The sequence below is a fragment of the Macaca mulatta genome, chromosome 11 (assembly GCF_049350105.2).
Source record: "Macaca mulatta isolate MMU2019108-1 chromosome 11, T2T-MMU8v2.0, whole genome shotgun sequence".
In the NCBI taxonomy this organism is placed as follows: Eukaryota; Metazoa; Chordata; class Mammalia; order Primates; family Cercopithecidae; genus Macaca; species Macaca mulatta.
In genome coordinates, this window is record NC_133416.1 from 50,380,222 (window position 1) to 50,396,430 (window position 16,209).

The 16,209-nt window shown below is 34.0% G+C and overlaps 1 protein-coding gene across 1 annotated transcript in view; it reads right to left on the bottom strand.

Moving 5' to 3' along the window:
• The window catches only part of ADAMTS20 (ADAM metallopeptidase with thrombospondin type 1 motif 20), a 216,070-nt gene that overhangs the window by 50,481 nt on the left and 149,380 nt on the right, over positions 1 to 16,209 (bottom strand). The window contains 1 exon segment of the mRNA NM_001110539.3: positions 8,567 to 8,734. Within this exon segment, the coding sequence (NP_001104009.3) occupies positions 8,567 to 8,734 (168 nt within the window).

The following is a 16,209-nucleotide window of genomic DNA, read 5'->3' on the forward strand; positions in this document are numbered from 1 at the left end:
CAGCAGTGAAAAATAGTTGAAGTTCCGTTCTTTTTTACTCCAGACTGAGTTCTTACTGTGTTGCCTCCTGGGGATGAAGAAGGACTTGGCAATCTTTCAATTCTAGGATGTCAGGTGTTCCAAAATTAAGTAGTAAAACCATATAATAACAGAGCTTGACTACAAGAGCTGTGATGCCAACATTAATAAAGTGTAGAGTATGTCTAATGATATTTAATTTGAGAGTTTCATTGTTTATATTCCTTGTCATTCCAGTAGGAATTGCAGGTCATAATGAGTAATATTGTTTGGGGATCCATTAGTATTCCCAACTGTAATATTATAAGGGGGAAAAATCAGGTTATTCACCAAGTTCATTATTTCTGCAGGAGTTCCAGAGTAACTAATTTCCTTTTCACAACAGTAAATATATATCTGCAAAATACAGTTTTATTTTATTTCTGAAAGAAAATTAAAAGCCCACTAAAGCTAAGAATTTAGTTTACCCAGTAGACTAAAATTCCTCTCATAAACTGTGCCAACATTTTTACTGGAAAACACTTTAAAATGTAGTTTTCTCTCTTGTGAGTATAAGCAGCAACCACTGACTTCAAAGAGAATTTTTGTTGTTTTACTTACGAAGTAAAAGATAAGGCATATCTAAATGTATAAAATCTTATGCATATCTACAAATTTCATCTGCACTTTGTGTATGGCACAATATTAAATAGACTAAAATGTCTGGATGTAGTTTAACTCAAATGAATCTCTTCTGAAAATGTCTAGCCTATAAAATAAAGCTCCTGAAAATATTTTTCACAGCTTATTTCAGAAACATAAACTATATTTCAAAAACATCCTGCCTTTAAGCCTGAAAAAGAATTCCTGGAAAAAAATAGTTTATAAAACACAGTTTAGCAAGAAGTTCTATTAGGCAAATATAATTTCCTACAATTGGATAAACCACACTTGATTATTGGTCCTTTGATCCTAGCATGAGTTTTTAAAAATCCACTAAGAGAACAGCTAGCTACTATATTTTTGATATGAACCTCTTCTCTAAAAAGAAAAAGAAGGGACTACTACTTGGAAGAAAAAAGTAACTTGTTTTTCAGTTTTTAGGAATAAAAGTACAATAGCGTAAATCAGTATGGTTTTAGATTTTAACTTAGAAGAATTCGTTGCTTAAATTGAATATTCTTAGCCTGCTGTCATCAATAACCCCAATTGCCAAATTCAACAGAAAGTTTTCAAATCTTTTCTTAGTTAGTCTCCCGAACTCATTTGGCACCATTGATCACTTTCTGTTGAATCATTCTGGTTCTCTAATTGAAACTCCTTTAGTTCTAGAGGGTCTCCTCTTACCTCTTGAATTGCTCCTTCTCAGGGTCTTTTACTATTTTCTCTGCATATTCTTTAAATGTCAGCATATCCCAGGGTTCCATTTATAACTGGATTCTCTTAAAAAGCTCTTTCTGAGCAATTTCTTCTATACTTGAGTAATTTCTAAATGCTGTCTCCAGCTTTGATCACAATTCTGAGTTCTGCATTTATATTTTCATGTATTTATAAGAACTGTCTCATGTATTTATAAGATTTTTATATGTTTTCTACTTAGATATGTCAAAGGCACCTAAAATTTAATATTTCCATGGCAAAACTCTTTCCCTTTTCCCAAAGCCATTTCTTTCTATGGTTGCAAATACAGGGAAAACACTATCATCCACTCTTAAGTGGCTTACTAGAATGGCTTCCCAAGGTACATTATAACTCCTAAATATGTATCCATTATTTTAACTTTTTTTTTTTTTTTTTTTTTGAGACAGAGTCTCGCTTTGTTGCCCAGGCTGGAGTGCAGTGGCTCGATCTCGGCTCACTGCAAGCTCCACCTCCCGGGTTCACGCCATTCTCCTGTCTCAGCCTCCCAAGTAGCTGGGACTACAGGTGCCTACCACCACGTTCAGCTAATTTTTTGCATTTTTAGTAGAGACGAGGTTTCACCGTGTTAGCCAGGATGGTCTCGATCTCCTGACCTCGTGATCCGCCCGCCTCAGCCTCCCAAAGTGCTGGGATTACAGGAGTGAGCCACTGCGCCTGGCCTTAACAGTTTTATAGAACTAATATTTATAAGCATGTCAAATTTTGTCTTTTAAAAAAATACAAGTAATGAATGTAAAGGCATTGTGAAGCTATAAGTGCAATTATAACACCAACTAACTGATTGGGACGCACTGCTTTATCTATATTATATAACTCAATCCAAACAGTTCATAAATATCCTATTTATGAACAAATATAACACTGCATACATTAGTGCTTTAAAGACTTGAGAGTGGAAATGGATTAGGTAAATTTTAGCAAATCCACAGGTACTGTAGCCATTATAGCTATTGTAGAGCAGAGATAAGGAAATATTAGATTGTGCATTGCAAAAACGGGTTCAAAGCTGACTCACTCTGCTGTTTAATAAATAATTATTTAAAATGAAAATAGAGAAGTCTTCTCTTTTGATGCTTTGTTTATAATTTTTTCTATTATGGATAAGGTTTTGATTTCATTACAGTCATTTATTTGCAACTATGGTTTATTTCAAGGGAATCAATAATATAGTAGTACCATTAGCAGTAGTATAGTATTTAAGGTTAAAGAGACTCTAGGAATAAGTAATCCTAATTTCTCTTTCATTATGAAATCCTTCTATAACAATAATGAATGAGTAACCATAAAACCTACTCATACTTAAATAACTTCACTGTGGGTAGGTTCACTGTATTGTGAAAGCAGCCATGGCATTTTTTAATTTCCAATGTTAGCAAATATTCTCTTATATTGAACTAGAATACTTTTTAAACTTTAATGCACTGTCCAGAATCTGTCTGCCTTTTAAATGTAGAACAAATATATACCTACTTTCATGTGAGAAAGTATAAAGACATGAGGACTGGAACTGTAGCAGCCATTTTATGACCATTACAAGTTGAACAACAGAATCACAGAAATGCCAGTCCAGCACTCTAATATTGTAGAGCTGCTGAATTAAAATTAAAACTAGCAACTCTCTGATTTTGTTATGTAAACAAGAAACGTCTTTGTAGTTTAAACCACTAATAAAATCAGGACTCTTGCTACTAGCAGCAGAACACTAGACAACCAACATAGTATAGGTGCTACCATTTAACTGTTTTTCTCTGGGGATCTGGAAAATTGTCAAGATTTTTCTTATAATCTATATTCCAGAATAGGCACTACTCCAAATATCTGATCAGGATATATTAGTGCCCAACATTTTGAACATCATCCTTCTGTTAATGTAACCTAATATGTTAGTGATTTAAGCAACTCCATATTTAATATGTGATCAACTGTATTCTCAGTTATTTACCCTTTAACCTGTAAAATAAATAAATAAATATATATGCAACAGACATTTTTACATTAAAAACTTGCAATGAATTCAGCACAACTTCGAAATTACATTTCTATTGACTACATTATTATATGTAGTGCAGTGATGGCCTGAAATTGTGAACTTCATGTGTCCTTCTTGGCCAAAGGGGCAATAATTTGCTAAGAAAATATAAGGATGAGCTAATGTATAATGATAATAATGGAATAATGATAACTAGTATAATGGAGAAAGCTCAAATAGACCTGTGTTCAAATCCTTGCCCCCAACATTTCCTGCACTGTGACCTACACAAGCTTCTTTTTTTTTTTCTTTCTTTTTTTTTTTTTTTATTATACTTTAAGTTCTAGGGTACATGTGCACAACGTGCAGGTTTGTTACATATGTATACATGTGTCATGTTGGTGTGCTGCGCCCATTTACTCATCATTTACATTAGGTATATCTCCTAATGCTATCCCTCTCCCCTACCCCCTCACCACAATAGGACCTGGTATGTGATGATCCCCTTCCTATGTCCAAGTGATCTCATTGTTCAATTCCCACCTATGAGTGAGAACATGCGGTATTTGGTTTTCTGTTCTTGCGATAGTTTGCTGAGAATGATGGTTTCCAGCTGCATCCATGTCCCTACAAAGGACACGAACTCATCCTTTTTTATGGCTGCATAGCATTCCATGGAAGCTTCTTAACCTTTCCATAAGCTTCTGTTTCTTCATCTGCCTAATGCACATATTAATACCTGCATTTGTGGGGAATAAAAACTCTTATATGGTGTCAGGAAGTGTCCCTTGCTGCTCCCTTCTTCTTCTCTTTTTTTTACTTTTGTTATGGAGATTCAACTATTTATGCCTTGAAAAGTTTGATAAATGCCTTACATTACAGTGCTCGTCACCTCAGCCTACCCCAAGAAAGGCCACTTTAAATATCAAGAAAGATGATAAAGGAGGAGCATTAACAGACAGCATTGAAATGAAAAACAGAATTTCACTAGCTAGAAAAAATTAGGAAGCAAAGTTTACCCAGTGCTGGAAGCAGGAAGGTATCCTCCCTGTCCCTGAACTCTAGTCTACCTTCACTAGTAGAAATGTCACTGACATTACAAATGAAGGGATCACAGATTCTTAGGAGCTTTAGGGACTTAAAAAATTAACATTTACTATTTTTCAAATTATAAAACATATACATATATGTCAGAAATTCTGAAAATATAGAAATAAAGATTTATACTTACGTATTTTTGAAATTACATAATATGGAATTACAGAAATACAAAATCTCTTAAACATCTAGCATTTAGCATACAGTTTCTTTTTTTTTTTTTTTTTTTTTTCCAAATTAGGGGCTTTGGGTGGGGAGCACTGGGCAGCAGATTTGTGAGATTTTGGAATTTATATCACCTTTGGTCCTGGCTCTGATCTTAAAATGCAAGTAAGAAAATGATGGGTCTCAGCTGCATCCATGTCCCTACAAAGGACACAAACTCATCCTTTTTTATGGCTGCATAGTATTCCATGGTGTATATGTGCCACATTTTCTTAATCCAGTCTGTCATTGATGGACATTTGGGTTGATTCCAAGTCTTTGCTATTGTGAATAGTGCCGCAATGAACATACGTGTGCATGTGTCTTTATAGCAGCATGATTTATAATCCTTTGGGTATATACCCAGTAATGGGATGGCTGGGTCATATGGTACTTCTAGTTCTAGATCCTTCATCATTCTCAGCAAACTATCGCAAGAACAGAAAACCAAACACCGCATGTTCTCACTCATAGGTGGGAATTGAACAATGAGATCACTTGGACTCGGGAAGGGGAACATCACACACCGGGGCCTATTATGAGGAAGGGGAAGAGGGGAGGGATTGCACTGGGAGTTATACCTGATGTAAATGACGAGTTGATGGGTGCTGACGAGTTGATAGATGCAGCACACCAACATGGCACAAGTATACATATGTAACAAACTTGCACATTATGCACATGTACCCTAGAACTTAAAGTATAATTTTAAAAGAAATTTATTTCAAGATAAAAAAAAAATAAGAAAATGATGGGTCTCAAAGAAGGTGTAAGCAGCCAAGAGGCTGATTTAACCTGATTCTATACTGAATATTGTTGTGTGAGATTCTTTAGGTATGTAAATGGTCCAGCAGGTTTGCCATGATTAAGGGGAGGTGAGAATTTGGAATATTTTTTTTTCCTAAATAGAGATTGTGCATTTCGATGGCACTTAAGTAAGTCGATGGGACGTGAGATAATGAAGAATCTAGAACCATACTAGCTTTAAAAACTTGAATTTACAAGTGAAGCTGCTATTCCCAAATAGATAAAATTAAATTGAAAAAATCCCCTTGCTTCCAGGAAGTGGGGGTGGGGTGTGAGTGTGTACGTTTTAAATGATTCAATTATTTAATTTGCATCTAAGGATATACATCTGAACATAGAGGACAAATGGTCCTGCATAGCAACGTTTGTTCCTGTTTAGCAACAGTCATTAAAATGCATTACTAAATCCTTTCGTTAAACAAAAATATACAAATATCAAATGAAGAGTGTTCCTTCAAAACTCATTTGAGCATCTCTGTGGTCAAAATTTACCAAATGAGTCTTTCCATTTGAGGCATCATGTAAAATAGTAATAAAATGAAATTATTTTAAGTGTGATTATATTAAAGCAATGTGACAATTCATACAATTGGAATAAAGCAGCAACCAGTGATTATCTTGCAACTACCTCTGAAAGTACACTTCTGTTTAATACATTATTATATGTAGTGCAATGACAGCTTGCAATTGTTAACTTCGTCTGGATGCTTTTTATAGAATAAATCAAAGGGCAATGACTTCACAAGTGGTCATCTGTTTCTGGCAGAGATGTGAGGACTGTGTGGGTGAATGCAACTAATTTCTATGACAAGGAAAACCAATTCAAAGAGAAGAAAGCAAATTATGTTTTTAAAAAAAGCATCTATTTTTCATAGTTCTTAAACATTCATATTTGTATTTCCTGAAATACATTCCTTTAGCAGATCTTATGTAATTTCATATTCGGTGGTAAGCCAAGGCCAATTTGTTACCACGGATGATGGATTCACTATTGTGGAGCTGGAGGTTCAGAGACAGAAAGTGTCTCTCATGAATACCAGCCACAGCAGCTACAGCAGCTGCACAGCAGGAACAGAAGCTTTGGGGCCAACAGGAATATTGGTGGCCAAGACACAAAAAGTCTCTCCCCTTCCACTCCCATGCCCCTGTGGCTCCTGCCTGATGTAGGAACTGGGAGTTAACTGCTGGACAGATCTCTGGCCGTTCACGTTCAGTGCCTTTAGGATGTTTCACATCCTTAGGGGAAAGCTACTTTGCCATTATCCTGCCACACCTCTATCCAGATCAAGTAAGGCAAACCTCCACTTTAAGTAAAACAATAATATGAGAAACATAGTAATTTAAGAGATGGTGAGTATTTTTGCAATTAGATCACAGTATTCAAAGCAAGAAGTATTCAGCTTAGATAGGTGCTTAGGAAACAAAATATCCATTGTCTCCAACAGAAAAAGAGAAACTGGTCTGAGATAATTCTGAACAAGTGAGCATGGGTTAGGTTTTAGTCTTACTCCCTAAAGATAATGCTTAGTCACAGATGCTACTAAGCAACACAAGCATATCTGAGTTCTTCTGAGCTCACACTATATGAATGTAAATAATGGTCAAAATGTATGTAGAGAGGCCATTATAGGCTCGGGAACAGATGATGATGAACTATTAAACTAGACTGGGGTGGGTGCAATGGAGATTCAAGAGCTACTTGAATGAGAAATGAGAGAATCTGTTGAGTGACTAACTATGGAGGCAAGGAAAAAGGATAAAGATGGATCCAGTATTTCTTTCTTGAACAACTTAGTAGGGAGTAGTGACATTTACTAAATAAAACAGGTTAATAGAGAAATCTTTTAAATCATGACATCTGGTAAAGCATGAAAAATAATTGATTGATTTGATGAACATTCAATATAGAAGCAAATGCCCAATAATACATCTTTTTTTGTGGGATAAAAAACAGACACATTAGCCTCTAGTTTTCTTGACCATAAGCCCCAGCACATTAACACCTGACAGAGGCTGCCTCTTCTACAAAGACATTTGAGATTTTTACTCAATTTAGGAGGCTTTTATTCAGCATCAGTGAGGCACTGACGTAATTCCACTCCAAAGCTGCGTGCCCTGCATTGACATGCTGAGTGCAAAGAGAGAATGATGATGACTTTGGACCCCAGGGGAAACTCCATTTCCTTCTAGCTCCCCAATAGACATAACTCAAACATCTGACAGAGATAAGGAAGTTCCATGATGAGAAGATGGCTTTCTTTTTCCCTTTGCAGGACTAGGCCCTTTAAGAAATAGATAAGCTCTCTGAGGTACTGCTGAGAGCAGCCAGATGGCTACGTTGAAAGTCTAGCTCCACTGAAATCAGTCCTTAGGAAATTACTCCAGCTATCCTTTCTGACTTCTTTCATGGCTTTTGTCCTCTCAATATTTCCCAAGCTGGTGGTGTTTGACAGTCATTTTCAAATGCATGCCTACCCAAATTTAAATTTTGATCTCTTTTCTCTGAGTATGCCAAGTGGTATCAATTACCCTTCTTTTACAGGCTAAATTGTCAGCCTGGGTCTCATTTATTTATCAACTTCATTTTTGGTGAGTCTTTTCATTTTGGTGAGTCTTTTCATTTTTGGGGAGTTTTTTCATTCTAGCACAGCCTAGGCTATCGATCTCTGACAACTCCCTAACTCTCAATCTCCGATTACAATCCCATCTGGAATTTACCAGTCCCTTCTCCAGGATTCAATCTTAGCTAAAATCCAAGAGTCTTAGCTAATCCTCCAAGATGGGAGGATTGCTTGAGTCCAGGAGTTTAACAACAGCCTGGGCAACATAGCAAGACCCTGTATTAATTTTTTTTAAAAATCAAATGACTGATTTATTATTTAACTATAAACTTAGCAAACGTGTTAACACTGTTTAGTATTAATACTAACAAAGCACAGTGCAAAAAAGTACATAACAATACATTTTAGAGAAGTAAAACATTAAAGGTTATGAAAAATAAGAATGAATTAAGATTTTCTTTTTAAATACAAAAAATACATATATAATTATAAAATATACATCATATACCTCATTCCAGCTATTGGCTTTCCATGAAGGGCATCTGACAGATCTACAGGCTTTGTGAGTTGGAGGTTTCTGTACTTGACTGCAATTTGTGTCTTCTAATTTCCTTTGGAATTGGTCAATGCAAAACACTTCACGGTACTTTCTACCTTTACCACAAGAGGCTGAGCACTAGAAAAGAAATATGAATGCACTTGATTCATTTTCTTCTTGATTAATTTAAGCTTATCTTAAAGAAGTACAAAATGTAACAATCCACACATAATTGCTTTGATATTTTTATTAAGATATACTCTGGTATTTCTAATTAGCAAAAAGTTAAAATTTACCAATCTGCTCTGGACTCTCAATTAATGTGAATATTACAAGGTAATATGATTACATTTTTATAATTTATTCTACAAAAAATGTATTGATTGTCTACAATATGCCAGGTACTCTTCTGACACACCAATGCTTTAAATCTTTCAAGGTTAGACTATCCTCAACTAACTCCTTTGATCATCCAATAAAACTTGCATTCAATTTTGTAGTATCAATCCCATTTTATTTTTATCTCCATATGCTTTTCTATACTGTAAAGTATGTTTTCTATGTTAAAAAATTTTAGTAATCTCTCAGTGCAGGAAACTGTGATTGAGAAAGCAGAAAATTTATTTTTTTTAGCATCATTTCAATCCAGGTTGTTTTTTGCATCAGTCTGGAAGACGTCTTTCTCTACCATCGGCCCTCCGATTTATTTAGTAAACAAAAAATAACTGAAATGTTTTTTAAAATATAGGTAAAATAACGATTTGACTTCATTTGTCAGTCAGTTTTCATTTTATGAGTGAGGACAGTGCAATGTGGTAGAAAGCACTTGGGCTCTGGCATTGAGTACCACTTCTGCCACTTACAGCTGGGGAAATTTAGGCACATTTCATAACCTGTCCAAGCCTTGATTTTTTTTTTTCATTTATAAAACATGAGTAGTAACATCAACCTTACAAACTTGTAATGAAGATTAACATGAGACAAAGAATATGAAATGTCTAACCCAGACCCTATTCCACTTGGTAAATCCTCAGTAAACATTTAGCTTCCTCTTCTACCATTTTCCTTCATATAGTCTCAGAGAAGATATTGACAATTTTAGCATGGTATATGTACCAGGGGAAAGCTAAGCAAAGAAGTCATGGAGTCCAGACAACCTTTCTCACTCCAACAGTTGGCATATGGTTTCATTTAGAAACTACATTATGCATTTTATGCATATTGTGAATTCCTAGAATATTAGACTATACGGACTATTTGATACTCAAATAGTTTAAACTTTTAAAAAATGAACATTCTGGAGATAATTTGCCTTTTTATATTACCAGCAATATGTTACAATAATGCATTGATTATTAAGAACTATTAATGATATCTTAGATGTTCTCTACCTCTCCTCCACCTCATTAATACTTACAGTCATTCCATGCCACTTAGAACACACTTGGTTCTGTGAAAATCTCTAATAGATCTTCATATGTTGTATTAAGATACATTCTTTCCTCCTATTGATCTAGACCTACCTATATGCTTTACCGTTCCTGACCACGTACCTTGGGCACTTTCCTTGCCTCTTTCTTTTCTTCATTGTTTACTTTTCAGAGTATAACCTATTATATACTAAAAAAAATCAAATATTATTGAGTGTCAAATATATACTAGGGAGTGTGCTGACTACTTTGAGTATGTACATGTTCACACATGGAAGAATAATTTTCCCCAAAATAATACTTTGAAACTGTGACCTTCCTTTTGAACAAAGGAAACATTGATTACTCCCTCTGCTAGTCACTTTATTAAAAGGTAATAATTATTGCGAATAGTCACGCAAAGATTCATTAAACAGCATTTCTTGCTTTTGCTCTTGATGTATCCTCAAAGTGCTTATAATCTAAATGATACACATCATCTATGAAGTGAATTATACCAGTGTAGGTCTTAATATTGCACTCAGTGAAGATCGGAAAAACAAAAACACTACATAATACTAAATACCATTAAAAGGATACAATAAAAAATGTGATGGAATTTAAAAATTCATGAAATGTAGCCATTTCTTTCTAGGATATTTGTAAGTGCTCAAAGAGAAGGTAATATTTAAATTCATTCTTGAAGGAGAGGTAAGTTTGTTGACAGACAAAGGTGAATGGTCTTATATCTATGTTTGTTATGACTTATCTAGACATTTTCCAGGTGTGTCTGTTTTGTAAAATTTCCAGAGTTCTTTTAACAATGCCAAGAATCCAAGAATCAGCCAGTAAATATACAGTAACATGTTGGTATTTCTGATAAGAATTGCCAATTCATTTACAAAGTTATGTAATAACATAAGAGGGGACAAGTTAAATTCCAAATTCTAATTAAGAATTCAGCAATACATTTCCTCTATAAGCATTATCTATGAGTGGAATGTAAACTCACATATGTAGTACACTGCCAAAGTTAAGAATTATTTTTCAAGAAACTGAATAGTCTTCTACTCTATAACTTTAGGTCATCTTTGCTTCTCTCTCTTCTTTGTTATTTTAATCAACATAAATCTATGTTTATCAACCTTTATATTTTATAATTTGTAAGCATATTTTTATGCATTTTTTGCTCAAGAGCTGACAATGGCTCTCTTATTGTCTTAATAGCAAGTCAAACTTATACTCCTTGCTTTTTTGATCCACCAAATTTTAATCAACATGCCTTCCCAACTTTATATTTTGCTGCTTTCGCCATGCAAACCTTTGCTCCCTTTAAGCATAATTGCTTTCTCTTTAATGTGACACATTCGCTGAAACACGGGGCCTAACTCATTATTTCCTTTACCTAGACTAATCACTTCCTCTAATAATTATCCTTAAAGCCCTAATTCAATCCCATGTCTAGAGTAAATACACATCAATCTTTCACTTCCCCGAACTGTCCTGAGTCCTACCCTGTTTTTAGCACTTCATCATTTTCTACATTTTCAACTTTAGTCACATGCTTCATCTACGCAGCTTCCTGGAGGTCAAGCCCTTTTAGATCACCCATATCACATACAAAGTGGCATGTGTAATAACTATCAGCTGATGGACGTTGATTAATGGTATAAGCAATTTTTAATTTGCTTTTATTAAACTCTAAAATAATTTACTTAAAAATTTTAAATTCCATGAAATATATTCATTGGTTAAAAAACCAAAAGTCCTCTAGGAATGATAGAAAAAATACAAAATCAAAGAACTACAAAATAAATTATGCTTTAGATATACTTAAGTAAAGCTCTTTTTCTCCAAGATCTGAAGAGGGTAAGTACAGATTCTATCCTCGAGATTTAAAGAGGAGTAAGTCCAGCATTTTATCATATTTGATGAAATTCCATCTGGGGATTTCTCTAAAGTAAAACAGGACATGTTATGCAAACAGTTATGTTTTAGTTGGAATGAGGCATCCATAGAGTAAACAACTAGTGAAATGATACCTTCCTTTCAAACCACAATACATTCTGAGTTGTAAGGATTCCACAAAATAGCCCATTTGGTATGAATATTCAAACATGAAGTGTTTTCTTCTGGTATCCCAGCAATCTGTTGTTTTTTTCCCTCTGTTTTATAACCCTGACACCATTATAGTCTTCTGAGGTTTTATTTAATGCTGTGTAATTCATTTCTAGCATTCTCATCAAAAGAATGTTTCTTGACAATCAGCCCTAGTTCCCTTAATTAGTCTTAAACTCTTGCTGAGATTTTTTTTTTCCAATGACTACTATGGAACAGTAGATACAACACACAACTCATTTCAGAAGTAGTGATACTAAATAAACATACAAGTGCCCCGAACTGACAATTCTTATAAATTAGGTGAAGACAGATGTCTAAGATAAAACAGGGAATCTGAAACAAATGCAAAATTTGCAAGCGTTGAAAATGTAGTCCCCTCTAACATGATAACTTTGGAACAAGTATATTTTTATTTTTAGAGAAAAGCTGTACATAATTATAGAATAAGATTACTTCTCATTTTTAGGTGTGGATTTTTTTGTTTATATATAGGATACTACAGAAGAATGAGTGTATTGACTTAATTTGTGGGAGTCTTGTGGATTAATTCTGGATTAATTCTGTTTTACTTAAATTGTAAAACAAAATAAAATAAGGAAATAAAATTCATTTAGCTTCAGTTCTAGGATGGAAATCTTGTTTCTTTAGGCTTCCCTAAACTATTATATTGATCTGGCACTGTATCCTTTCTGACAGTATGGGGAAACATACAGGTACTGGTTAGAATTAATATGTACCCTAACTAGTAATTATATATCCCTGAAAAGTAACTGTTACAGTAGTCATGCATAAACTGTGCCCTTTATAGATTTTACAAGCTGGATAACTATAAGTAAGTTATTTAACCACACTAGACCTTCATTTTTCATATGTAATATTGGTAAAATAACACTTATTTCATATACATCTCTGGGTAAAGGTAAGATGAAAGGCATTTTTTTTAAAGAGAGAAATAGCCAAACTAAGAAAACTCTAAAGACATCTGTAATGCTATAGCAAAATGCAAAATAAAATAAAATCAATAAAGAACTAAAAGAGTAGTGCAGAACATCACATTGATTAGATTCAGGACAAGATTGAAAATGTCTCCCATAAAGCAAATGGAAGAGTGAAGATGAGACAGAGAAGAGATGGAGAGTTGACATATGAATGTTGTTTCCTGGAAAATACTCTGTTCATTCCCAGCTCAAGTCATCATATCGTTGCACATGCATCATATCATTTTCTCCCACTCCAACACATTCACCCATTTCATCCCTACGTACTTTTCAGTGGTGAGTTTAAATCTCATTTCCTTCTCAAAACTCCCTTCTCTGATGGAGGATATCTGATGTCCAATTTAGACGAGATTAGGTAGGGTTCTTACAGACTTTTTTTTTTAGCACCCTTTCTCCTTTGCTATACTCAGTACACCTGTAATTGTCTGTTCTATGTCTCTTTTCCTTTCCAGACTATAAATCTGCTGAGAACAGACATATTGTAGGGAAACACACACACGCACACACACACACGCACACGCACACGCACACACAAACAGCACCCAGAATCACTCGTTTTTAATTTAGTGTGTCACGAATCATTCTACCTTTCTTTTACAAGGAGGAAATAATACCAATGCAGCATGAACCATAGGATCTTGCATCAATTTACTGACCAATGTTTGCCTGAAATAGTAGATATTCCTCTGGCACCACATGAACCGATTTAGATGGTACATTTCCAATGTAATAGTTATTTTACATAGTAATGATCATCCTCAACTTTAGCTACAAAAATCCCTAGTTGGCTATTTGAAAAAAAGGCCTGAAGTTTGGTGTATAAAAAATCAAGTGAAATTAAAATTAAGAGTAAGCATTATTTATCCATTGGATCTTTTAATTAAGCTTGGCTAGAAAAGTAGCAAATATCCATTTCATTTGCTACTGCATAGTTTCATCTATGGATGAAGGCATATATATATATTTGTTTTTATGTTAATCATCTAAACTTTGGTTAAACTTCTAAAAGAGTATCAAAACTAATATTTAATATGCTAAAAATTAGTCTTTGAAACACAATATTAGAAAAAGGGTTGACATCAACTGTAAGTTTTATGCTAAATATTTTAGTGAGTATTAAGATAAAGTTGATTACTGAGAGAGACTTCAAAGAAAACCTAGTTTACCTTCATACATGTTTCCTTCATATAAATTATTGTGTTATAATTTAAAAGTTTCTAAATCTGTACATAGCCTAAATTATTGCCAGCTGAACAAACTTTCAATGAGTGAATTTGACAATGACTCTGTTGCTGAAGCAGAGATTGTTTAGTTATTCCAGGTCAATCAGTAAGAACTAGAAGTATCTTACAACAGCTAAACTACTGCTCCTTAAACATGCCTCCACATTTGCTGGTAAGAAACATATTTAAAATTAAATAGAGGCCAGGTGAGGTGGCTCATGCCTGTAATCCCAGCACTTTGGGAGGCTGAGGCCAGAGGATTGCTTGAACCCAGGAGTTTGAGACCAGCCCGGTAACAAAATGAGACCTCATCTCTACAAAAAAAAAATTAGCCATGCATGGTGATGGTGATGCACATCTGTGGTCCCAGCTACTTGGGAGACTGAGGTGTGATGATCCTTGGAGCCCAGGGGATGGAGGTTGCAGTGAGCCAGGATCACCCCACTGCACTGCAGCCTGGGCAATAGAGCGAGACCTCTTCTCTAATAAAAATAAAAATAATCATCAATAAATAAATTCAATTAAACATTCCAAAATTTGATAATATAATTGTAAACATTTCATATGCTTTTTCAAAAACCATTTTAGGGATGGTTAAAAATTATGGCACTTAATTTTTTAAGCTACCATAAATAACCTAACTAGACGTAAACTTCATAATTATCATTTTTCTCCCTCAACCATTTTATTTTAGTCCTCTATTGTTGTTATTAAACACAAAATGACGATAAGAAAATATAAAACTGAATAAAAATAAATGAGGTGGTATTATTCAATTTCACTTTGGCTTTTGAAATTTTCTGATTTTTTTTAAAAACACAATCCTTAAGAAGTCATCAAATGATAAGATAAAAACAAATTTTTACTTTATTACTAGATATGTCACTTTTCTTTGTCTGTTTTCTGACAGCAAGGTGCATAAGTCATTGTTGAAAGTGTAAGCGCTTATAACCATATGGCTAGGTATCATGTCTATCCTATTGCTCATTTTATGCCAGGTATTAGCTAATTTCTGCAGACAACCAAATAAAGCCTGCTGAGGGTTCATGCAACCTTTTTGTTTAGGTAAAGGTAAACTTAAGGAAACACACATATTATACATTACAAATTCAAATCCACTTTCTCATTACAAACCAGAAATCATTTCCATCAAGATAGGTGCAACTTCATAAGATGTATCATACAATACATAAAATAGAGTGGTTTTTATTTAAACATCCACATATTATAATAGCTAAAGATAATCAGATGTTGGAGTGTCTCTCTTGGAATAATTTGAGAGGATTAGTTGTGTTTTCCTTAGTCTTTGGCAATTCCAAATGTATCGATGAACTTTTCAACATTAGAATATGTATTATTTATCCTGTTTTTATCTATTTTCAAAATTAAAATATTTTATGCATCTGCAGCAAAGTTAAATTAAAATATTTTAGTAAAAAACACATTATAGCTATTTTGCTAAAGAATTTTTTAAATGATGTTTGATTATATTAAATGTCTTTAGAACACTATTATGAAATAAAAGATTAGTGTATGAAACAACATATTAAATCAGGAAATGATAGAATTTCAGGTCTAAACAGACCACAAATTAGATATTTTGAGAAATAAAACACTATCATGTGTATGCATCCATGTATATGTCTTTCATTTTTTTTAGAAGCCTATAATAACGTTCTTTAAATAAAACAAAGAGGCTATATCTAAATCCAGAAGCCAATGATACTTGTAGATCCAAGAGAAAAGCCCACTATAGGAAAATCTTAGATAAGAGTTCATACAACCACTTTGTAATTAAGGGAATTCCCTAGAATGAAGAAACCTTTTTTAAATTGAGCGTCTCAGTTAGTAGCAAAGTAAAA